General features: G+C 44.8%; 1 protein-coding gene across 1 annotated transcript in view; it reads left to right on the top strand.

Annotated features, from left to right (window-relative positions):
* The window catches only part of TAPT1 (transmembrane anterior posterior transformation 1), a 61168-nt gene that overhangs the window by 14492 nt on the left and 20588 nt on the right, over positions 1-26088 (top strand). Inside the window, exons 3-4 of the mRNA XM_055589158.1 lie at positions 14412-14530; positions 24801-24963. Coding sequence (XP_055445133.1) covers positions 14412-14530; positions 24801-24963 — 282 coding nt within the window. The remainder of the gene's footprint in view (positions 1-14411; positions 14531-24800; positions 24964-26088) is intronic.

Below are 26088 nucleotides of genomic sequence, written 5' to 3'. Positions count from 1 at the left end.
GAATCCTGCAGCGCGAGGAGCCTTTGCCCACCAGGCTCCCCGTCCATGGGACCACAGACAAGCTGGACACTCCTGGTGACTAAACAATACGAGCAACAGTTCCCATTTCTGTCCCATCCAGATAACTTTCTTCAAGGAATTACTCTCTTCTTATCCTTCTAGTTCTCTTCAGTTTGTTTTTCCTAGAAGCAGTTTTTTTTTCCCATTCATCACGATATAAATTATTTAATTTCCCCCTTTGTTAAGGTGTCAGTTTCTCAGAAAGCCCTCATTTTAAAAATGTAAAGGATAGTTTCTTCAAAGAAAATTAGATAGTCTGTTTCACCTTCAACACAGAAAACATCTCAGTAGGGAATAAACACGTAACAGCAGCACTGATCCTCCATGTGGTGCTCCCTTGATGTCTTCGTGCTCCCTTGATGTGTCCTAGGCCACAGGACTGATCAGATACAAAGCCAAGGCTGCCCTTTTCCTCTGCATTCACAGAGTTGATGAGTCTGAACCATCTGGAAATTTCTTATAAGAAGGAAAGAGTTAAGCGATAATTCAGCTTTCAGTTCAGTTCAGTCGCTCAGTCGTGTCCGACTTTTTGCAACCTCAGGGGCTGCAGCTGCTAGGCTTCCCTGTCCATCACCAATTCCCAGAGCTTGCTCAAACTCATGTCCATCGAGTCGGTGATGCCATCCAACCATCTCATCCTCTGTCATCCCCTTCTCCTCCTGCCTTCAGTCTTTCCCAGTATCAGGGTCTTTTCTAAGGAGTTAGTTCTTCACATCAGGTGGCCAAAGTATTGGAGCTTCAGCATCAGTCCTTCCAGTGAATATTCAGTGCTGATTTCCTTTACGATTGCCTGGTTTGATCTCCTTGAAGTCCAAGGGACTCTCAAGTCTTCTCCAACACTACAGTTCAAAAATACCAATTCTTCAGCGCTCCGCTTTCTTTATGGTCCAACTTGTACATCCATGACAGTTTCTTATAAGAAGGAAAGAGTTAAGCAATAATTCAGCTTTAGCTATGCTGAAACATGTTTTCATACATTTTTAGAAACAGAACTTTTGATGTTCGAGTCACTTCCCTGGAATCACAGTTTCTCTTAGAGCTGCTATGGAAGGGTTTAGTTGGTGTGCTTTCTCCGTGGGCCGTAACAACAGGAGGAGCGGTAGACAGTGAGAAGGGAGGGCACGGGCAGTTTGGCCAAGGTTTGTTTATTTCTAACCGTCCATCCATTTGGTAGAAGGAGGAGGGTCGCATGTGAAGAGGTGGGTTGACAGACCTTGTTTTCGTGGGTTTTTGGTGGCAGGTGGCATGCGAGAGCATTGGGGTGTTCTGTACTGGGGCGAGGTTAGAGAGTGGAGGAACCAGCAGACATTTGGTGCCTTTGGCCAGGGTCCTCAAACACACGTGGCTGTTACCGTGTCACTGCTTTTCTCTAGGGCTCTGTGCTAGAGCCAAGGCCTGGAGGTAAGGGAGGTATTTGTGGCAGGGAGGTGTGGGGTGGTGCAGCCCTCCTCCCAAGGGCAGCAGCTCCCTTGTTTTGTGTATTAGAGTAGCTTTAAGGTTTTGTCCAGGAGGAACCTGGCGGTTGACATTTCTTCTGCTTGAAAAAAGAATTTTTTATTTACAGTAATTCTTGTGTCTTTCTTAAAACACCTGAACCTGCTTTTCAAAGCTCACTTTTTTCTGCCAGTGATCAGCCATGGGCTGGAAGTGGAAGGATGCTGCAGTTGACCCTGCTGGGGGTCTGCCTTCTCTCTGCAGCCTGGACACTCGTCCACCCACCTGTCTGAGCTGCTGGCCTGCCGCTTTGCTCTGGGTGAGCCCAGAGGGTCGTGTCCACTGTCCACAGGCAGACTTTATGGACTTCAACTAAGGAGGTGTCCTTCTGACCCCTTGTACCACTCCACCTGCAGTAGAAATAACTCACAGTGACAGCAGCCCCCATAACCGTCACCTCCTCAGAGGCAGGCTCAGTACACCCATCCTTCTCTTTTCCTCATCTGCTGTTGTTCAGTCACTAAGTTGTGTCCAACTCTTTGTGACCCCATGGACTGCAACACTCCAGGCTCCTCTGTCCTCCTTTCTCTCCTGGAGTTTGCTCAAATTCATGTCCATTGTGTCGGTGATGCCATCCAACTATCTCATCTTCTGCCACCCCCTTCTTTTGCCTTCGATCTTTCCCAGCATCAAGGTCTTTCCCAATGAGTCGTCTCTTCATAGTAGTGGCCAAAGTTTTGGAACTTCAACTTTAGCATCAGTCCTTCCAGTGAATATTCAAGGATGATTTCTGTTAGGATTGACTGGTTTGATCTCCTTATATTAAGGGACTCTCGAGAGTCTTCTCCAGCACCACTGTTCTTTTCTTCATTCAGTTCAGTTCAGTTCAGTCGCTCAGTCTTGTCCAACTCTTTGCGACCCCATGAATTGCAGCATGCCAGGCCTCCCTGTCCATCACCATCTCCCGGAGTTCACTCAGACTCACGTCCATCGAGTCAGTGATGCCATCCAGCCATCTCATCCTCTGTCGTCCCCTTCTCCTCCTGCCCCCAATCCCTCCCAGCATCAGAGTCTTTTCCAATGAGTCAGTTCTTTGCATGAGGTGGCCAAAGTACTGGAGTTTCAGCTTTAGCATCGCTCCTTTCAAAGAACACCCAGGACTGATCTCCTTTAGAATGGACTGGTTGGATCTCCTTGCAGTCCAAGGGACTCTCAAGAGTCTTCTCCAACACCGCAGTTCAAAAGCATCAATTCTTCGGTGCTCAGCTTTCTTCACAGTCCAACTCTCGCATCCATACATAACCACTGGAAAAACCATAGCCTTGACTAGATGGACCTTTGTTGGCAAAGTAATGTTTCTGCTTTTGAATATGCTATCTAGGTTGGTCATAACTTGCCTTCCAAGGAGTAAGCATCTTTTAATTTCATGCCTGCAGTCACCATCTGCAGTCATTTTGGAGCCCAAAAAATAAAGTCTGACACTGTTTCCACTGTTTCCCCATCTGTTTCCCATGAAGTGATGGAACCAGATGCCATAATCGTCGTTTTCTGAATGTTGAGCTTTAAGCCAACTTTTTCACTCTATTCTTTCACTTTCATCAAGAGGCTTTTGAGTTCCTCTTCACTTTCTGCCATAAGGGTGGTGTCATCTGCATATCTGAGGTAATTGATATTTCTCCCGGCAATCTTGATTCCAGCTTGTGCTTCCTCCAGCCCAGCGTTTCTCATGATGTACTCTTCATATAAGTTAAATAAGCAGGGTGACAATATACAGCCTTGATGTACTCCTTTTCCTATTTGGAACCAGTCTGTTGTTCCATGTCCGGTTCTACCTTTTGCTTCCTGACCCTACATATAGGTTTCTCAAGAGGCAGGTCAGGTGGTCTGGTATTCCCATCTCTTTAAGAATTTTCCACAGTTTCTTGTGATCCACGCAGCACTGAAATCACAAGCAAGTTTCTGGGTGGATTTCTCACAGAAACTTGTAAGCATTTCATATTTGTCATTGTGAGTACTATGTTGTCTTCTGGGAAAATCTCTGCAGGTCTTGATGGGGCTTCAGTATAAACCAGTGTTTTTCAGCCTGTGGTCTGTTGTAGGGCCACAAGTAGGTGGAATAACCCATGCACTAAGTTGTAATCGATGAGGATTTATTCTGTTTAATTGAAGAATAGAAAAAGTATCACATTGCATTCATTGCCTGCACTCAGGGTAAGTGTTTTGTTTTTTTTTTTTTTTGAAACTTCGGTTTCACTTGTACGTGTTTGAAACATTATTAGCGTGAGAAAAGTTTAGTGGACACCGCTCACACACAGTTGCCATTATGTTCTAATCCTGTTGCCCATGAAAAAGGCTTTGGTTTTAGTCCTATTTAGGACATGTCGATTTAGTCTCTGAGAACAATACTTCAGGTGTTTTACTGCTTAAAATATACAAAAGAATATCATCTTTTTCAGTTTAGAGAAGTTTCTTCTTCTATTAGGTTGGTGCAAAAGTAATTGTGCTTTGGCTCTTTGATATTGGAGTACATTCTTATATAAATGTGGTTATGTTATACCCCATTTTAAGGCTCATTTCTCACTCTATTTTTTTTTTTTCCTAATGACTTACTACTTGCTGTTTGTTTTACGTTTATTCTAAGACTATAAAAATGATATTAAAGAAAAAGCAAATTTGAGCAATTTTTTTATTCAAAGTGGGTCGTAAAGCAGCAGAGACAGTTCACAACATCAGCAGTGCATTTGGCCAAGGAACTGCTAATGAACATATAATGCAGTGGTAATTCAAGCAGTTTTAGAAAGGAGGCAAGAGCCTTGAAGATGACGGGCTTAGTGGCTGCCCATTGGAAGTTAGCAACAACCAATTGAGAGCAATTATCAAGGCAGATTTTCTTACAACTACATAAGAAGTTGCCAAAGAACTCATCGTCAACCATTCTACATTCATTCAGCATTTGAAGCAAATTGGAAAGGTGAAAAAGCTCGATAAGTGGCTGCTTCATGAGCTGACTGAAAAATCAAAATAAAGTCATCGTTTTGAAGTGTCACTTCTCTTATTCTCTTCAACAACAACAAACCGTTTCTCGATCGGATTGTGATGTGTGACGAAAAGTGGATTTTATACAACCAGTGATGACCAGCTCAGTGGCTAGACCAAGAAGAAGCTCCAAAGCACTTCCCCAAACCAAACTTGCATCAAAAAACAAATGGTCTTGGACACTGGTGGTCTCCTGCCAGTCTGATCCACTCCAGCTTCCTGAATCCTGGCAAAACCACTATATCTGAAAAGTGTGCTCAGCAAATGGATGAGACGCGCTGAAAACTGCCATGCCCGCAGTCAGCACTGGTCAGCACAGCAGGCCCAGTTCTTCTGCACGACAGCGCCCAAGCACACCAAGGCTTCAGAAGTTGAAAGAATCAGGCTGCAGAGTTCTGCCTCGTTTGCCATAGTCACCTGACCTCTCGCCAGCCGACTACCACTTCCTCAAGCATTCTGACAGCTTTTTGTAGGCAGAACACGGCCATAGCCAGCAGGAGGCAGAAGATGGCTTCCAAGAGTCTGTTGAATCCTGAAGCATGGATGTTTATACTACGGGAATAAACAAACATTTCTGTTGGCAAAAATGTGTGGATTGTAATGGTTCCTATTTTGATTAATAAAGATGTGTTTGAGCATAGTCATAATCTAAACTTCACAGTCCAAAACCACAATTTCTTTTGTATCAACTTAAGACTAAGTGGAGCATAGAGGAAAGCAGACTTAGATTTCAGTTTAATTCCAGGCTTAAATATCTCTCATAACAGCGTGAATTCACTGTGCTGTCCCTAAGGCCTTTATTTGATGTGGGGACGGGGTCCCATTTCAGGCATTTATCGTGAGAGTTGAGAGGCAGTCGAGACGTTTGTGGTAATATAACTTATTTTTATTGGTTACCTTTGTGTTTATTTAATATATATGCCATACTAATTTTTTAAAAAATGTTCTTGTTTTTGAGGGGGATAAATGCTGCTGTATTTCCACCTAACCTTTGCAAAAAGAGAAACTTGATAATTAAAGAGCACTTTGTGTCTTCAGGGGTTGCAGATACTATAAAGCATGTAATTAATGCTTCTTCTTTTAAAGTCAAGAGAAAGGTCAACTCAGCATCTCCAACTGAACCTGTTTAGTGATTGTTAAAAAGAAAAAAAGACAGGTTTTTTGTGTAATATTGTCAGTAGATAAACATGTTATACTTGACATTTAATAAAGATGAATTACTTATATATTTAAAGTAGTTTTTCTAGTTATTAGCACATTTTTATGCGTGAACTTCTCAATGTGACGTAAGGATGTGAAATTCTGGAGCGTTTGTTGACCGCGGGCAACGCTTCTTCTTTCCTCTGCAGTCCTTTCTCCACGCTCCCACACGCACCAGGGGTTCTTGTCTGGATCTGCTAGTAGCTGCTCGTATGCTCCACCTGGGGAGCTCTATTTGTTTCTTCCACACAAGGAGGAAGCTAAACTGCAGTATCTCTGCTTCCTGAACTGAGAGCCAGGATAGCAGAGTGGTTGAAGGGCATGAATTGAAGGCCAGCCTGCCTGAATTTGAATCTTGGCTCCACGGTTTATCAAGTATGAGGCCGTGACCAATTCACTTCTGTTTCCATGTGCCTCAGTGTTCTCATCTGAATGTCAATTTCATGGTAAGCCTTCTGTGGGCTTCCTAGATGGCTCAATGGTAAAGAATCCAGGTTGGATCCCTGGGCGGGGAAGATCCCCTGGAGAAGGAAATGGCAACCCACCCAGTACTCCTGCTTGGATAATCCCATAGACGGAGGAGCCTGGCAGGCTACAGTCCATGGGTTCACAGGAGTCGGACATGACTTAGCAACTAAACAACCGTAAAAGCCCTCTGTAAGTGTTTTAAAATCTTTACAAGTCTCACTTAGCAAATTGGAATGCCCTGCCCTGGGAGAACAGGAAAAAGTTTGAAAGGTTTCTTGTCCCCTGGTTGCACTGCAGTGGCCGTTTCGTTTGCAGTGGGGATGGCAGTCACCCTGGGCTGAGTCCAGCGGGGAGTGGTTGGGAGGGGACTGGTTTTCAAGGTTCTCTGTGTCCCTCTTTGATCTCCTGCTCTACTTCTAACCAGCCTGCTTCACTTGCTAATAAAGGGCTCTTCTAACCCTGGAAGGGTCATGATTTCTGACCCCTGGCCTCTTGGATTGCTGATCTCGGGCGGAAAGAACCTTTAGGAAAAATGTTTTCTTCCCTTTCTCCTTGCAGTCAAGCTATTTGAAAGTGAAGCTTATATCTTTCATGGGGGTTTAGCTGATGGCCACAGAGATAATGCTTGTTCTTTGGAAGAAAAGCTATGACAAACCTAGACAGTGTATTTAAAAGCAAAGACATCACTTTGTGGACAAAGGTCCATATAGTCAAAGTTATGGATTTTCCAGTAGCCATAGACGTATGTGAGCATTGAACCATTAAGAAGACTGAGCATTGAAGAACTGACGCTTTTGAACTGTGGTGCTAGAGAAAACTCTTAAGAGTCCCTTGAAGAGCAGGATCAAACCAGTCCATCCTAAAGGAAATCACCCCTTCATTGGAAGGACTGATGCTGAAGCTCCAATACTTTGGCCACCTGATTTGAAGAGCAGGCTCATTGGAAAAGACCCTGATGCTGGGAAAGATTGAAGACAGGAGGAGAAAGGGACTACAGAGGATGAGATGGTTGGATGGTGTCACCGACTCAATGGATATGAGTTTGAGCAAGCTCCGGGTGTTGGTGATGGACAGGGAGGCCTGGCGTGCTGCAGTCCACAGGGTCAGAAAGAGTCAGATGCAACTTAGTGACTCAGCAACCAACCACCCGCCCTCATGCAGTTATTTATCTTCTCAGTTTTTGATTTGAGTGCTATGTTCCAGGCACTTTTACCATGGGGAAGTACAGAGATAAAACATGGGACTCGTGAAGGGAATGGCAAGGTGATGAGGAAAAAGAGGTCACTTCTGTACAGTTTAGGGCATACGTGGAGGTGTTGGTTAGTGTTAGTCGCTCCATATTTTCCGACTCTCTGTGACCCCATGGACTGTAGCCCACCAGGCTCCTCTGTCCATGGGATTCTCCAGGCAAGAATATTGGAGTGAGTTGCCATTCCCTTCTCCAAGGGATCTTCCTGACCCAGGGATTGAACCTGGGTCTCCCATAGTGCAGGCAGATTCTTTACCATCTGAGCCACAGGGAAGTCCATGTGGAGGTGAGGGGTGAGGTGTGCTAGGGAGACCCAGAGCTGGGAGGTTGTCAGGAACACAGAGGACAGGCGCACTGAGAGGACAGGCTGGAACCAGGTGACTGAAGGTTAGACTGAGGGGTTTAGACTGGCATCGGGAGGAAACGAAAACTTTTTCCTCAGGAATACTTTTAGCTGTGTGTATTGTATAACAGAATGGGCTTCCTGGTGGCACAATGGTAAAGAACCCACCTACTGATGCAGGAGACGCAGAGAAGAGGCCTGGGTTCTATCCCTGGGTCAGGAAGATCCCCTGGAGAAGGAAATGGCAACCCACTCCAGTATTCTTGCCTGGGAAATCCCTGGTGGGCTACAGTCCATTGGGGTTGTAAAGAGTCAGACACGAGTGAGTGACTGAGCATGAATACCTAACAGTGACTTAAACAAAAAGGTTTTTAAAACTTTTAACAAGCCTAGAGCAAGGAGATCTGTGTCCAGCGGATTCATGAGGCCAGCATGGACTCAAGTCCTTTTTCTCTTTCTCTTTCACCATCACTGGCAGATTGGCTCTTGGTCCCCTTGCTGCCTTTCACTAGAAAGATGTCAGCTGCACCTCTGACCTTATATCTGCATTACAGTCAGAGACGAGATGGACAGTGCCGCCTTCTCCACCGACCCTTTCATAATAAATTAAAAGCTTCCCCAGAGGTGCCCAGTGTGCCTTCTTCCGCCGATGCCTTGTTGGCCAGGCTGAGCCACACAGCCACCCCGCTGCACGGGGCCTGGGCCGGGGTAGATTAGGCTTTTCCAGCAAAGGGAGAAAGAGATTGAGGGCGATGAGGGGTCATCTGCCCCCTCCAGAGCTCTGCTTCTGAAGCATAGTGATGTTCAGCATGGACTGGAAATGAAAGAAGCAGGGAGAGGTCAAGACCACTCCAGGTGTGTGCTCTTCAGGTTCAAACCAGTTGATTAATTTACCTCTTTAAGACATCTATCCTTCAAGTTAAACACATGTCAGATGATTATTATGAAGACTTTTATCAAAATTACTTTTCTATGGTAACATACATTTATATAGCTTTGCCTATCCTAAGAGGTAGAACTAAGGTGAAAACATAATTTTGACTTTTCTTTGCCTTATAATTCTGTGCATTTTGACAGTCTTTTTCATTGTTACCATGCTTTGTACATTAATTATTTATAGAAAATTGAATTCAACTGCTTAGTCTTAAATAGTAACTACTTAGGTCACATCAGGTTGAAGAGATAAGTATGACGGTAGGTACAGAACGTTGTCTTTGGGGCATAGACTATGTTACTGTTGCAAAGGAGAGGTTAGTGCGGCACAGGGGGTCTTGGGGTGGAGATGAACAGCCTTACCTTCTCATCTCAGGTCCGCCGATCAAGGCGTTGCTTTGGCTTTGACTGTCTTTGTCTGAGATTAGGAGGTTGGACTCGGTCATCTCAGGAGGCCGGCAGTCCATGACCCTGTGAATGAGTTTGCCCACAAGGAGAGTATGTGGCAGCAAGGGAAAGAGTCACAGAAGGGAGATTTGATCTTGCTAGTGGAGGAACTCAGTTCTGCTCTTTTGACAGACAGGTGATAAACATTTAGGAAAAATAAATAAAAAACTTCTTTCAAAATAGGAACTGAATGAACATACCATGTAAAGCCTTTTTGTTGCTTTGTAGTGTTGAGGGTATGTTAAGAAGAGGTAGTTGCAGCCGCTGTTTCACTTTTGTGTCAGTGAGACAGTCCTGAGATGGCATTGTGAAGCTAGCGGAGAGCACTCAGGCGCTCTCGTCAAGGTGCTTCCTCCTTTCCGTGCCTGGCAGCAGCTCGTGCCCATCTCTCCTCATGGGGAGCTTTGCTGACCGTTCCTGCCTCCCCGGGGTGCCCACTCCCCAGCCCCCGTCCCCACCCCAGCTCGCGCACAGCCCTTATCTTGTCCCCAGTGCACCCAGAGTACATCCTTCATCCAGCCCTTACCATGCAGTCCTCCTCTCTAGCTTTGAATTCCCTGGGGAAGGGGTCCCTCCCCAGTGACCTCGTATCCCATGTATAGGACTGAGCAAGACACAGGAGTGCACCCAGAACCTCACACACTGAGACCAGGGGCGGAAAGAAAGCCCTCCTCCTGCTTGACCCCTGATTCCTGGCTCCCACCCCATAGCAGCGGCCTTTGCTCCAGTCGCTGCTTGGGGGCTGTGGGGGAACGGATACAGAATTGCCAGAGGTGGTTTCTGCAGCTCAAAGAGACATCTTCTAAATACTTGTGCTGCTTTTATTTGTAGCCATAACATTTTATTTATTTTGAAATTCCAAGTGGCATTAAAAGGAAGGCAGGAGGTTTTGGTCAAAAAAGGAAACATTTTTAAAAGGTGAAGAAACCTTTCTCTGCTCTCCATGGAGAGGGGCCAGCATTTGATTTGGTTTTATTTGTTTTGAGGCTAGTATCTTTCAGATGATCAAGAGCAATAGCAGTAGGTTCAAAATGAGTGTGGTAAGAGCTGGTTGTGGAACTTTTCACTAGCAGGTGATGTTGACCAGTGTTACAGAATCGTGGTTGGTTTTCACATTGGAGTTTAGATGTTAAAAACTTAATGGTAAATCCTTTTTTTTTTTTTTTTTTTAACATACAAGCCCAAATCCAGTGGCAAGGTTGAGGCTGAGTGGCAGGTGTCATTAGTAGAAATAGTGCTTCAGTCTCAAAGCCACGTCTTCTGCAGACCTGCGGGGGGCTGGCCCTGCCTCTGCCGCTCAGGCACCAGGTGAGCCCCTGAACCTTGCTGCAGAGTTGGGGGCATGGTGATGAGGTCCAGGTGGAGATGAGGCTGGACGGAGGCCAGCGCCCGGCCCTATTGCCCAGTACCTGCGAAAGACTTCTGAAACCCTTCCACACAAGATCTCCCGTGAGACAGAAAGGCAGGGGACTCTTAGAGCGAGCAATGAATGCTTAGTTAAGAGAGAGAAAGAAGAAATCAAAGCCTGAGTCAGCCCTGGGAAGTTTTCACACAAAACCTCGTGTAGCATTTTGTCATCCATCCCCGGGAAAATCCACCAGCTGGAAAAGAGATAAAAGCCTGCAGCTGCAGTGTAGGATTTCTTTTTGAAGCATGTTCATTATGCTTTGGTGTCTTTGCATTTTGTTATATTTCATATAATTGGGCTTCCCTGGTGGCTCAGCTGGTAGAGAATCTGCCTGCAATGCAGAAGACCTGGGTTCGATCCCTGGGTTGGGAAGATCCCCTGGAGAAGAAAATGGCAACCCACTCCAGTACTCTTGCCTGGAGAATCCCATGGACGGAGGAGCCTGGTAGGCTACAAGTCCATGGGGTCGCAAAGAGTCAGACACGACTGAGCAACTTCACTTTTTTTTTTTATTCATATAATTGCTGGTTCAGAGAGATGACATATTTATAAGGCTTCCCCCTCCACCACCCCGTAAAGCTCAGACACAGCTAAGGCAAGAGATAGTTATAACTTACACATACTTATACATAATTTGCCACCTTCTACAAGATGGGTAAAGTTGTGCGGGGGTGGTGCAGGGAGCTGGAGCAGGAAAGAAATGGGGATGGGGCGAGCGAGAGACAGGGACCCATGTGCACAGTGACGTGACTACCATCTGGCTAGATGGGTGTTCACCCACGGTCTAAAGAGGTGCATCCTAGCAGCATCGTGCTGCTTTGATTTTAGCCACACCGCTGTGTTCATTTTGACCTTTCAAGTGACATTTAAAGGAGATTTTTGTTTTCTCAGAAGGGAAACAGTGGGTGGCATATGACAGCAGTTTCTCTGCTTTGTAGTTACACCTTATGCATTTTAGGGACAATTTCATCAGCCATTGCTTAAGACTGCGTGACTGCTTTGTGGTTATTTGATCCCAATGAAAAGTAAATCCTAATACTTGTCTGTTTTATCAAGGTGGGCTTCCGTGGTGACTCAGGGGTAAAGAATCTGCCTACAATGAAGACTCAGGTTCAGTCCCTGGGTCGGGGAGATCCGCTGGAGAAGGAAATGGCAACCCACTCCAGTACTGTTGCCTATGAAATCCCACAGACAGAGGAGCCTGGCGGGCTACCGCCCATAGGGTCGCAAAGAGTCAGATACGACTGAGCGACTAAGCAACCACAGCAGTCTACAACATTTTATCAAGATGCCAAAGCACGCTGCCTTCTATACCTAGCAAAAACTGGGCCTGAGATCTTTTGCTGCGCTCACACGGCTTCAAACCTGCGGGGCCTGTGGGTAGACAGCCGCAGCGCACAGGCCAGCTCCTGCATTTGACGCGCGGCCCTGGTCCAGAGTCCAGCCGCCAAAACTGTGGCTCCCTGGTGTGCCAAGCAGGGCTGACAGGGATGACGCAGTCAGCACTCAATGCCACACGCCCAGAGGCCCAAGGACACGGGAGTCCCACTTAGCACAGACACCCAGACACCTGGGTCACCAGGTTGATTAAACCAGACGCCCTGGAGCACCCATTAGGGTGCCCAGGGATTCATCTCCCTCCCTCAAGGTAACTGTTCTCAGGATTACATCTTGTTTATTGCCTTTTAAGGACTTTTGTCATTATCATTGGCAAAGGATTTAAAAGAATGCTGTGCTTTGTGAACAAACGTAACACCTGAGCAGTAGGTACAGGAATGGAGTCACTTGTTTACATTTCTGAACCCTGAAAGGCATAACTGGGTGCTTTCCTGGCCCCCGTTGAAGTGTCTGATCACAGCTGCTTGCTTCCTTCCATTTTCACGTTGTGATCTGTCGTCGCGATAGCTCCAGTGGTCCCTAGGTGCTGAGCGCGCAAGGGTCGGGGGAGTTTTGCTTCCTGGGCTGATTTAAAATGCGATGGGAAGACCCTTAGATGTTTGTTACTGGTGCTTGCCCTAGATGGGAAGCAATACTAAAACAAGTTTCTCTAAGCCTAAGAAGGATGACTCTTTTCCAACAGAAAGTCCGATTCTTTAAGAGACGATTTCAGTCTGGTCAGAAGACCCAAGATGGAAGGGTCATCACGGTTGGTGTCTTCTGAGGCCTCTCCCCTTGCTTGTGTATCCGTCTGCTCCGTGTCATATCATCTTCCCTGTGTGTGTCTGCATCCTAACAGCTCCTACAGGGACGCACCAGTCATGCTGGATAAGGGCCATCCTTACGACCCCATTTTAACTTGATTGCCTCTTTAAAGAGCCCCCACTCCAAATACAGTCACATTCTGAGGTGTGGGGAGGGAGGCCTGTGGTCAGGCCTTCAGCATATAAATTGCGGGGAGGGTATGCAGCTCTTCCAGTAACTGTGGGTGTTAGCTACTTAGTACATTTCTGTAGGTCAGTTTATTGACTAAGAATACATGGAGTGTTGTGTGTGAGGGTGTGTACATCATACCATGTCTGTGTGTCAAATGTACAGAAAGTCACTCCTCTTGAAATAGTACAGGTTAGCAGCCTGGGTGTGGCTATTTGCTAAGGCATCACAAGATTCTACTCTCCATCTGTGAAATACTGTTCTTCAGTCGCTAGCTTGTGTCCAACTCTTTGCGACCTAGTGGACTGCAACACTCCAGGCTTCTCTGTTCTCCACTGTCTCCTGGAGTTTGCTCAGATTCATGTCCATTGAGTCGGCGATGCTGTCTAAACATCTCATCCTCTGCCACCCCCTTCTCCTTTTGCCTCAGCATCAGGGTCTTTTCCATTGAGTCCACTTTTCTCATCAGGTGGCCAAAGTATTGGAGCTTCAGCTTCAGTCCTTCCAATGAATATTCAGGGTTGATTTTCTTTAGGTTTGACTGGTTTGGTCTCCTTGCAGTCCAAGGGACTCTCAAGAGTCTTCTCCAGCACCACAATTTGAAAGCATAAGTTCTTTAACAGTCAGGCTTCTTGATGGTTCAACTCTCACATCCATACATAACTACTGGAAAAACCACAGCTTTGACTATATGGACCTTTATCAGCAGAGTCGCTGCTTTTTAATACACTGTCTAGGTTTCTCATAGCTTTTCTTCCAAGGGGCAAACCTCTTTTAATTTCATGGCTGTAGTCACAATCTGCAGTGATTTTGCAGCCCAAGAAAATAAAATCTGCCACTGCTTCCACTTTTTTTCTTCTATTTGCCATGAAGTGATGAGAGCATGAAATATGGTCCTAAATGTAGCAGATAAAAATGTACAGTGTCACCCGAAATAGGAAGGATGTGGCAAGTACACGAGAAAGCAGAAGAGATGAAGACATTAACAGCTACTCCTCCAGTTGGGAATAATGACTTCTCTGCACAGCAAGTTCAAGTGTACCTAAAATTGTATTAAAATAAATAATCTCTTCACATTAAATTTAGAGTTTAAGTTTTATCTGAAAGGTTTTCTATAACATCTCTGCAGCTTGAGGAAGTACCCAGAGAGCTACGTCAGATGTGGCATAGTTGTGGTTGAGGGTGACTTGTCTTTTGAAAAATTGACTTGTGTAGATGATAAACCAAAGGCTCCGGAAGAAGAACTACAAGCTTGCATTGTGAAAAGGAATTTTTCATTAGAATATGGCTCATGTACACAAGGAGAACTGTTAACTTGTTATTCCCGTAGCCACGTTATGAGAAATGAATTTTCTACCAAGTTTAGAAATTCCTTGATTGTTTGAAATTTTCATCTACAATATTTTAAAGAACACTTATTTTGCATTTCGTCTTTTACGTTCTTCTCTCCTTTTGAAATCCAGCTCATGGTTTTTGGAATCTTCCTGTGCCTGGACGCGTTTCTCTACGTGTTCACCCTGCTTCCTGTCAGAGTCCTCCTGGCCCTGTTCAGGCTCTTCACCCTGCCTTGCTATGGCCTCAGGTAAGTTTAAGATGATGAACTATTGTAGAGGTTTAAATTATTTTTGCTACTTGTGCTTAATAATCACTTGGATAGATTTTTTTAGAATAGGAATAACTCATTAAGTTTCTTTCATACTTTGGCCCTTAATGCTGTTGATCTTTGTAGTGAATATTATATAATATGCTTATTTAATATTTCTACTTTTTATGTGTACTTTTTTTTTTTCCAAATGGTTCTGAACAAGAACTTTGTTTTGGCTAGGCGACAAATGTTAATAATGCAGGAGATTGTGTGTGTGTGTGTGTGTGTTTAGTTGCTCAGTCGTATCCAACTCTTTGCAATCCTATGAACTGTAGCCTGCCAGGCTCTTCTGTCCATGGAATTCTCCAGGCAAGAATACTGGAGTGGGTAGCCTTTCCCTTCTCCAGGGGATCTTCCTAACCAGGAATCTAACCCAGATCTCCTGCGTTGCAGGCAGATTCTTTACCATCTGAGCCACCAGGGTAGTATAGAAAGGGCCCAGTGCTGAGGGTCAGGACTGACCACATGGCCACTGTGCAGGCTCAGCCTGTACTTTTATTTTCTTCACGTCCCCAGCCTCTTGGGCATCGTCTGTATAAAGTGAGGAGCAGGTTCTAGGCTGGGAAGTGGAGGGGCGGGTAGCATCAGTAGCCCTTATGGAACTCCCCCTGCGGGCTCCTCCTCCATCTCATTGGAGAGCCACTGTCTTTGTGGTCTGGCCAGCCTTACCTGCTTACAGGTGAGACCGGTCTCCCTCTGATTTGTGAGAGGGGAAAACCCTGAAAGGCATTGTCCTGGTGGGAAGAACCAGACAGCCTGGCCCAGCAGTGATGAGCTGATGACTCATGAGCCACTGCCTGACTTCTTTCAGCCTGTATCCCCGTCCTCAGAAAGGGGGTATTTAGTGCCGGCATCTTTTACTGCAAAGATTGAGAGATGTTAAAAGAATACCCAGCGTAGTGGCAGGAAAAGATACTAGTTTCCTTCCTTCCTTCTCTTCCAAAACTAGGAACAGGAAGATGAAAACGTAAAGCTTACATGAATCTTGATTCTTTATTGGTCTTGAGGTTAGAGATTGGATTTTACAGTTTTTTTCTCCGTACTTGTATCTCCATGAATCTACTCTGTGTAGTCCCTCTGTGTAGCATTATTACAGTTCTTAGCACAGTTGCCCAAGTTGCATTTCTAACATTGCATCACTTTTTTAAATACATTTCATTCTGAAAAGTTTCAGAATACTGAAATGGATAATAATATGTGAAACTTAGCTATGAAGTAGGTGACTCTTCCGTGGGTATATTAAATGTATAATTAATAACATTATTATCAATAACCACAGAAACTGAGTTTAATATACAATATATCCAGAATTATATGTTGTTTTCTTTTCAAAGACTAAAGTCCTGGAGGTTTCTCTTTTAGTAAATGAGTGTGTACTTGGTATTTAGTAAGTACCAAATGACATTCAGCCTTTTTGAAAATGAGCCTCAATCAATTTTAGTAAGGAAGAAATCCCTCCGATATAAATTAGAAGAATTTATTTATCATGATATTATGATAAGAGTAAAAACTCCTTTGCAAGATTTCATGGAATAAAACAATTACAAGGATTAAGATCACATTGTTGTTACATGTAATACTTTATACTCTTGTCTTACTCTGCTTCGAGAATGAAAGAATTATGTTTTATCTTTTATTAAGTACAATTAATCAAATGGGAAAATCTGTTTTAGGAATTTACCATCAACTTTAAGTGATTCAAGTACTTGCTTTATGCCTTTGGAAGAATTTTTAAGAAGGCCTTATTCATACCAGGAAACCTTTTTGGAAGACATCTGTAACATTCACAAAGCCTCACCTTCTATACTATCCCTATTTCTTTATCACTTTTGGGAGCTCAATAGAGTCATGGTTATTTCAGTTACCTTTTCAGAAGAGCAGAAAAAAAAAAAAATCTAGTAAGACATTACTAAACAGAAGTCTTCATGTGTGATTGCGTAACAAGGATGAACACATGGAAAGCTGGGTAAAGCCAGGTGAGGCTGCCTCATGCCATATATAGATCTTGATGTCTGCTCCATGAGCCAGGTTGCCTCTAAGTTATTCTCAGCTTGGTGGTGTGAGGCACGTTCCTGCTCTAGCTGTCTTTAAGCATGTTCTGTGTGGCTGTTGGCGTGATGAGGCAAAGGGTCAAAAGGCTGTGTAACCTAAAGACCCCTTCCTTCTGGAGGGGCTCCTGGGGTCTCTCAAGCCCTCAGTGGATGGTCACAGGGTGAGTGACGAAGGGGACTTGCCGTGTTCCCAACGGCCTCTAAGTTCTCGCTGCGGCAGAGGCATCTAGACTGTGTCTGTGTCCCCTGGGGGAGCAAGGCTCCAAGGTCGCCTAGAGAAGCGCTTTGGTGTTTGTTCTGGAAACCGGGAGAGCTGTTGGAGAGAGCCAGGACACCTTCAGCCCTCTGCTCCTGGTGGCTTCAGTGGGTCGATGGTCCCTGGAGCCAGTCTTTTCTAGACCTTTTCAGATTTTTTTTTTTTTTTAGCCTATAAAGTAAAGATGATAGCTTTCATATATTACTCTAAAATACTTTTTAATCTAAATTAATCTGAGTGGCATTTTAAAGCAGGATTCAGGTCTGTTCTGTTTTCACGCTCTTGCAGCCAGGCCGACACTAGAGGGCGGCCCGTCACACTGCTGCAAGGGGCCGTGCAGTTTCCTGGGCAGAGGGTTCTTGCTGTTTCTGCAGTTTGGATCCTCTGAAAAATTACATTTTATGCCGTCACTTATATATGTGTATATACCGTGAAGCACAGTTAAAACGGTATAACAGAACGTCAGCACTTCTAAGCACTCCGTGAGCATAGGCAGATCATACAGAATATGAAGACCCTGCCTCCCTGTCTCAGTGCCTTAAGTGTGCTTTATCAGAATGGAGTACTTGGCTGATAGTAACATGGGCTGCAGTCCATATTTTCTTTGAGCAATTTAGAAAGCCAAGTCTTCTGAGCATTATTTTTTTAAAGCACCTAACTTGAAATATTTAAAACTTAAAATATAATGTAAAAAATTGTATTACCAAAACTATTGTTAATACTAAGTCTAAAACCTTGCAGATATTTTAGGAGTATATGAATACATTTTCTCTTTTAGAAAATTATTAATCAGACAAGTTTTGCCTTCTTTTTCTTCCAACATTCTATTCTGTTCAGGATTATTTGACTTTTCTTTCCTGTGGCTGTATCATGTTCCATCTTTTTCAGCAAGCAAAAAGTGCTCTTTCCTTCAGTCTGACTTAATTTTTTCGAAGAGATAAGAAATGAAAAAGATCAGCAAAGAGGTCAATTGTATTTTTTTCTATTTCCTTTTTCTCACACTCCTGTGTTTTAGTTTCCTTTCTGTTAAAAAAAAAAAAAAAGTTAGGGACTTCCTGGTAGTCCAGTGGTTAAGATCCCACGCTTCCAGTGCCAGGGCACAGGTTTGATCCCTGGTCAGGGAGCTAAAATTCACCTGCCTCTAGCTGCAGCCCAAAACAAACAAACAAAGTTATTGTCTTCCTAGTCTCTTAGTTCTTAGAAATTATACCCAAAAAGTTGGGGAGGGAGGAGAAAGGATATTTGTCAAAGTGGTTAAGATGCTGGCATGAACGCAGCAGCGGTTCGCAGGCCCTGGTGCTGTGTTGTTGGCATCCGACAGTGGCCGAGGGCTGGCACGGCCCTCCTTTCAGCAATGGGATCGGCGCTCTCACCTCCTGTACGTGCGGTCACATCCGGCAGTCACATTTGTGGGGCCTGTGGAAGCTGACAGTCTCCCAGGTTTTCTGTTTTTGAATGGACTCTTTGAACCCACTTCTGCACTGCGTCCATAAAAGGTTTACACCCACCCTTAGCAATTTCAAGAACACTTAGGTGAAAATTACTGCTAACGAATTAACAATCTTGAAAAATCTTTGCCGTTACATACCTTGTTGTGGGTTAAAATAAATGCATGCAGGCTCTCTAAAAGCCTATTGATGTATGTATCTCTTCCCTCTTTCTCAGGTAGGGTAGTATAATTTTGGAAAAACATTTGAGAAAGTTCTTGAATTAGGATAATTTTTTAGATGATGAGATGAAAATGAGAATTAAGTTTTGGTTTATTATATGAGATGTCTGTTTCTTGAAAGAACGAAAGTAGTTTGTTTTTAGAAAAGTAGGCTGTCCCGCAGTAGCTGCAGTGTGCTGCGTGTGGCATAATGTGCTTTATGCCAAAGAGGTGTCCAGTGATATTTTTCCGAACTTATAGAATAAATAAATAATAACAGTTGTATGTGTATTTCTAATTTACCTGGCATTTTTATGAATCCTTTTTCCTCCTCCAAGCTATGACTTCATCTTGTGTTTTAGAATCCTCAGTCTTTCTTGAGTTAGAAGGTGAGTGAAGTTGTAGAGAAAAATTATACTATCTGGTGCCAAGAACTGATGGTTTTGAGAACTTTGCTGTGATATTTTAGACAGCACTGAGTGTAGGTGAGGTTTAAGGTAAATGCTGGAGTATTTTTCTTTTACTATTAGAGCAAGTAAAATGTGTGTGAGTAAATTTTACTGATTCTCCCCCTGGCTTTAAGCATGTCTGTTACTGGAAGCTTCAGGTACCTTTCTGTTTTTGAGGCGGTGGTAATTTACCCCACAGAAGTCTCGCATCTCCTGAAGAATTAGGAATTTCAGATGCCCGAGCGTTCCTTAGCCCCTTGGGTTTCCTCCCCCTGCCTTTCCTCCTCCAAGGTAGTTCTCCCTGAAATGAACTTCACACACGAACACACACACATGTGAGATTTTTCCTCTTTGTAGACAGAAGCCTTAATTTCGACCTGAGTGATTTGCGCTACCCCTGTCATGCTCGCATCACTTCTCTGGGAATCACGGCCGGCCGGCATTGCCGCTCCCAGGCCGGGCCTCCGTGCTCGTTTGTAGAGAGCAGGGTCTCGTTAGAGGGTCTTCCCACCTCAGGTGTCGTCGTCCCCTCCTCCTCCTCACCTCGGCGCTCTCAGCAGCGTAGCAACATTACAACGTTCTCTCTCTCTTTCTCTCTCGTAAATCAGACCGAAGGGAGGAGCACTCTCACTTCCTTTGTAGAGTGGAATGTGGTGTCACAGGGACTCCTCGTGGTGAGTAAACCCTGATTTTCCTTCTATTCTCTTGGCCAAATTGACATCAGTACAAACAGATATTGATTATACTGAGAGACAGACATGACTGTTTGGAGATGGACGCCTCGGAAGGAAGCGAGCCTCCTTATCCTGCCTTGGTGACAGTTTTGTCCGCATTTGTGCAGGAGTTGAGCAGAATCTCACCTCACCTAGGAAGATCACTTGATAAAATGAATTTCGGTTACACATGTTGTCTAGATTTGACATCAAGTCCTTCACTCCCCACGCCACATCAGTTCCTTCACGTGAGCTTAAGTTCCTTCGATGTGAGCAGTTTTTATTTTGCATCATCCAAGTACCAAACATAGCTTTATCAAGCCAGTGCTTTTTTCCCTAGTATAGTTTGGAATCATTTTAAAGCCCAAGAAACACTTTAGTCATTCAGTTTAAGCATTTGTAGTTAATTTTTCTACTGTCTGTTGCAAAAACTTACGGTGTTCAATTTTCAGTCTTCTAAGTAAGGAAAACCTCTTCATCTCAATAGTTTATTGCAGTTTACTTTAAAATTAGAAAATGACTTCTCTTTCAAAAATGGACACCATTTTTGACTTTTCACATTTTTCCAATAGTCCTTTGTCTTTCTTCATTCTTTCAGTCATACCATGAGCAGCTAGAAGCGTTAAGAGAGAAAGAAAGATAGCTCCAGCCTGTGTGTTTTGTGATGAAGTGCCTCATGCTGGTGCCTTGGCATGTTTGAACAGCGATTTGAACATGAAGTAGGCACAGATGACCCTGGTCTTGTGGTCACGGACGCTGCCGCCTCTTTCCTGGTCTTTCTGTTCACTTGTCAGCTCACACTTCAGTCTTAGTCAGCTGAGCACCTCCTGCTGCACAGGGTGAGGAAAACCCTGCAACTGACCATCTTTGTCTGCTCCATCATTCTGTTCCCCAAGAGGGCCCTTGAAGCAACGGGGTCCTTTACTGGGTAAATGTGCAAATCCAGGGAAAGTATTTGAATGACCGAAAGGTAAAATGTAGAAATGTAGAAAGTTTAATTTCCGTAAGCATGGCTTAACCTGAAAGTTTTAAATGATTTCAAGTTCTGTTGAATTTCTTGGTTAATAGTACTTGTCTTGTGATAACTGATAGCCAAGCTATAAATTAGATTAGCGGGTTTTTCACTTTGTCCAGCAGCTTCCTCCACTTGTTTATGTGTTTGTGTAGGATTTTCAGCATTTGCAAAAGGAATTGTAAGTAACTGCTGTTTAATAGGCATTTATAAGGAAGAGCTTCACCCTGAAAGCATTACTCAGGAACCACTTCAAAGCTGATTGGCAGAGCTGGTGGATAAGCTTCCTTTGGAGTTGGAAACACGTATCACACATCCACAAGTGTCCCAGCAGAGAAAGAAACAAACACTGGAGCTGGCTCGGGTTGTTTTCACCAGGTGAACTTACTCTGAGGTTCGATCTTACTTCAGAGAGGCTGTGATGCCACCTTAGAATTTTTTTTTCTTCAGTTTTTGCAGCTTTCCTTTTTCATTTGCAGGGACATTTATATGATAGCAGCATCCTTTGTTTCTGAACAGTTCTGCTTCTTTTGTTTTTTATTTGAATAAATCTCTTTAATTTTTAAAATCAGTCATCTCCATAGCAACCAGTTATGATGTAAGCAATGGAACATTTCCACCAAAGCAGAGAGTGCACAGAAAGCAGCGGATCCAGTGGAAACAGCCCTTTTTTTTCCCCTCTCTTTTTAGAAACAAAGAGCAAAAATTGTAGCTATATTTGGTATTTAGCACAATCATTTTTCCGAATGAGATGACAGTACAGTGGTAAATTATACAGCATTAAATTATGCTGAAAGATCAAACATGCTGAGTTGCTGATTCCTGTGAGTTTAAAAAGTTCTTTTAAAGAAATGTCTAGAATAGTAGGCGGGAGTGAGAAATTGCCTCCTCGAGCCAGAGGCCAAGAGTCAGATCCTGGCTCCGCCACTTGTTAATTCCGAACTGCAGCTGCAGGTGCGTTCCTGACGCCCTTTGGGAAATTAGGTGGTGGTGCCTTCCTCATAGGATCTCATAGGGTTTCTGTGGAAACTGAAAGAGAGAACGTACGAAGTGCCTAGAGGGGCCTGCCTCGCAGGGCCTGGGGATTGTAGCGTGTTTCTACAGCACTTCCGCATTTTCCCGACCGGGTTTAATCCTAGGCAACAGAAAGCTAAGTTAAAGTTGTTTATGCTAGATTTTGAACCTAGTATCGGTTTAAACAGTGTGGTAGTATGTTATTTGAGATTATAGCTTTTCAATGTTTGATTCAGTTCAGTCACTCAGTCATGTCCAACTCTTTGCAATCCCATGTACTGTAGCCCACCAGGCTCCTCCATTCATGGAATTCTCCAGGCAAGAATACTGAAGTGGGTTGCCATGCCCTCCTCCAGGGGATCTGCCTGACCCAGGGGTCGAACCCAGGTTTCCTGCATTGCAGGCAGACTCTTTCCATCTGAGCCACCAGGGAAGCCTGTTCCTTCTTAGAGAATATACTAACTGATTGTTCCATTGTTGTAAACGTTTATAAAGAGATACAACTGAACATATATGTGTTAAAAGTCCCTTCATCTCTTTAAGAGCTTTGGCTGAGACAAGTTAACTGAGTAGATGCCATTCTATCCTAAAAGCTCTACAGATTTCTGCTTTAACTCGTTACCTAAAGGCTTTTGGTAATTAATGCAGATCCACTAATGCCATCCTGCATTTCATTCCTGTCATTTTTTTTCATTCATAAAACACAGCCTCCAGCGCTTAAACAGAAGGCCCGGCCGTGGGTGACATGTGCGTTTCAGTGTGTGCCCATCTGTGCCCGCACGTCTGCAGAGACACGGGTGGGCGCTCCTGGCTGATGCTTCCATTTGTGCCCCCGCCATCTCGGGGGGACAGACAGTCCAGGAGCCCAAGAGTGTCCGCATGTCTCCTTTTCTCATGGTTTGCATTAGAAATGTTTACCTCCGGCTCTTGACAAATACTTATCTCGGCGTGGGGGGAGGGGGCAGCGAGTTCCCTTGAGAGTTGCACAGCCCTTGGCAGAGTTCTGTGCTCTGGGCTCAGTGTCCGAACTAAGACATAGCTCACTCCAGATTTCATGGGGAAAAACAGGGCCGCGTCTGTGGGGAGAGAGAAGAGCATTGGAGACAGAAAGGGACAGAGGAGTGATGGTAGAGATATATCAGCCTTGTCCTGGAGGCAGTTTTCCCCAAGATTTGAACTTTCACTGCTGAGAACTCCCCTCGGTCTCTTGCGCCTGTCTCAAGGCCCGGGGTGTGACCTGGACCGTCCTGACCCGTCTCTGCATCTAAGCTCATTGGTTCAGCCCAGCGTCATCTGCTGCTGGCCCTCTCTGGCTGCAGTCTTCACAGAGTTTGCCTCTTTTTGGGGCGTTTGTCCGGTTCCGTGTTCTCTCTGTGATGAGACTGAAAGCCATGTCCAGGGCACATTGCCAAGGTTCTGCGTGCCTCACCATCACTTACAGCGCACGGCGCTCTGGGCAGTGGTTACCTGTCCTTGCTGAACACAGCAAGGATCTTTGCAAGAAAAGCACCCCTGATCTGAATGTGTCCGAGGGCTCGGCAGGAGCTCAGGGAGGAGGTAGCCAAGGAACAGCCAGTAAGTGAAAGCTCAGGACGCTGGCGGCCCTTGGAAAGTGAGCCCACCCCTTAGTAGGAGCCAAAGTGCCATCACAGCGGTGGAAGTGAAGAGGCTCTGCATCTCCTGATGCAGATCTTCGGGCTTTCTGTTGATCGCACAGAATGTAAAAGCTGCCAAGGCAGGGGCTGAGCGTTTTCCATCTTGAGGAGTCGGCCTGCAGTAGACTGGGAGAAAGTACCTTTCCATTCCAGTCACAGGAACTTTACGTGCCGTGATAGACATCTTAATTTCTTCTTTTGTAATGTATTTTTTCCCTGTATCTTAGGAATACATTTCTATTCACAATTTAGGGTTAGCTCTTTGTACTCTGACCTCGGAAGTACGGAATGATTCTGCTCATATTAATTAGGGAAAAAAACCATCGTCAGCACTTGAGCCCCTGAGGGTTGGGGTACCAGCCCCACGCACACTGGCCAGCCCGCCATGTCCATGGTCCCTCTGTGTCCAGGACTCCTCTCTGTCTGTGTTTCCTCATTCGTGGACTCAACCAACCGCAGGTCACGTAGTGCTGAAATACGTATTTATTGAAAAAAATCCACGTATAAGTGGACCCATACAGTTCAAACCCATGTTATTCAAGGGGCAACTGTATTTCCAACTCATGTTCCAGAGGGCTAATGTTTGTAATATAACAACCATCCTACAAACTAGTAAGAAGAAGATATGAGGAGAGGATTCACAGAAAGTATAGATAAATATATAAAGAAGATGTCCGTGTTCTAGTGAGAGAAATCAGCAGTGAGACTACTGGGTTGGATTTCTCACCAGTGGCGTTAGCCAGTGTCCCTGGATGGATGGATGCACGTGAGCTTCCAGGCGTCTGGTGCAAGTGTAAATTGGTGCAACGCCTGCAGAGGGCAGCACAGGTATTACCAGAAGGATAAGTGAACGTAAATAACGTGAGATTCCAGTTTTAAGGCTTTATCCTATAGATGTGTTTTCACTTACGAGGTATGACGTACCTTACATCATGGTTTACAGTTGCAAAGGGCTGGAAATCTGTCGGTCTTATGTTAAATTATGATGCGTCCACGCAGTGGAACACCGTGCTGTCTGTAAGAACTGATAATGGAAAATAGCGTAGAACGCTATCCCTGTGTCAGAAGGGCCACGCCCGTGGGGTCCCGGGATCCTGATGAGCTAGGAGGCCTGTGTCCTCATTGTGGAAACCCATTGCTTCCGGGTGCTCAGCCAGCAGCCACCTGCCCTCTGTGGTCACTCGTTAAGGTTCCCACTTCCTCTCATTGTAATTCTGGTCTAGTATCTTTATATTCTCTACCTGGGCGGGAAGCTTGCTACTGTTGAGTAACCAGCATAACTTTGCTCGTTAACGTGAAGTTTTTGTTTGCAGTTCCCTTTGTTTGCCACTGCCAATCCCGTAAAGATGATTTATTCAAGGGTGCAGAAGGTGAGACTCGCCTTCCTCATTACTTCTCATCTGTTTCAGGGACAGACGTGTGCTGCAGCCTGCCCAGGTGTGTGACGTCCTGAAGGGGGTCATCTTGGTCATCTGCTATTTCATGATGCACTACGTGGACTACTCCATGATGTATCACCTGATCCGGGGGCAGTCGGTCATCAAGCTGTACATCATCTACAACATGCTCGAGGTGAGTCCGGCAGGCCCGGCCCACGGCACACAGCTTCCCGCCCAGGACACCCTCCCGCCAGCTCTGCCAGTGGCGCCTCCAGCCTCGGGTTCGCACCTTCAGGGGTGGTCTTGTGGGAACGCACGTTCTGATTAGAGCCCCTCTAACAAGATGGTGCCTGTGCGTCCCGGGACACGCTGGGGCAGCCGGTCCACAGGGCATCACATGTCCTCCGGTGGGGACGAGGGCGACTGGCCGCCTAGACATTTTGGAGTCAGTGCCCCCTTGAGAGTGTAAACTGTCAGATGACAGGGGAGTATTTTCCCAATTCATTGGAAACCCATGTGTGCTTTTTGTTAGAACTTTAAATCTTATGAAGAGATTTTTAGGATTATGTGTTTATTGGCTATAGTAGATTTATATTTTAAATTGCTTTTAAATTTTCACACAGAACAAGTAAATGATTTCCCAGTTTGTCTAAGTATTTAACACTTTTAATATAATATGTCTTCAAAGTATACTACACTTTAAAGTAGTCATCCTGTGAAAATCGGCATTTATGTAAAAAATAAACAGTTACACAAAGTGCAAAATAAAAAGCCACTTTGCTTTATAGGCAGAATCTTAAGTTTTTTTTTTAAATAGTAAACTAATCTGAGTTATATCATTAACCTTTAAGATTCAGTTTGCACTTTTCTGTACTACTTTTTGGGGACACCAGTAACGTCTCCCTGTCTGTTAGATTCAGTTCAGTTCAGTTTAGTCGCTCAGTCATGTCCAACTCTTTGCAACCCCATGGACTGCAGCATGTCAGGCCTCCCTGTCCATCACCAACTCCTGGCACCTACTCAAACTCAAGTCCATCAAGTTGGTGATGCCATCCAACCATCTCATCCTCTGTCATCCCCTTCTCCTGCCTTTAATCTTTCCCAGGATCAGGGTCTTTTCCAGTGAGTCAGTTCTTCTCATCAGGTGGCCTGAGTATTGGAGTTTCAGCCTCATCATCGGTCCTTCCAGTGAACATTCAGGACTGATCTCTTTTAGGATGGACTGGCTGGATCTCCTTGCAGTCCAAGGGACTCTCAGGAGTCTTCTCCAACACTACAGTTCAAAAGCATCAATTCTTTGGCATCCAGCTTTCTTTGT

The sequence above is a fragment of the Bubalus kerabau genome, chromosome 7, assembly GCF_029407905.1.
Source record: "Bubalus kerabau isolate K-KA32 ecotype Philippines breed swamp buffalo chromosome 7, PCC_UOA_SB_1v2, whole genome shotgun sequence".
Classification (NCBI taxonomy): domain Eukaryota; kingdom Metazoa; phylum Chordata; class Mammalia; order Artiodactyla; family Bovidae; genus Bubalus; species Bubalus kerabau.
The sequence above is the reverse complement of the archived record's forward strand: the minus strand, read 5'-3'. Positions and strand labels throughout refer to the sequence as shown.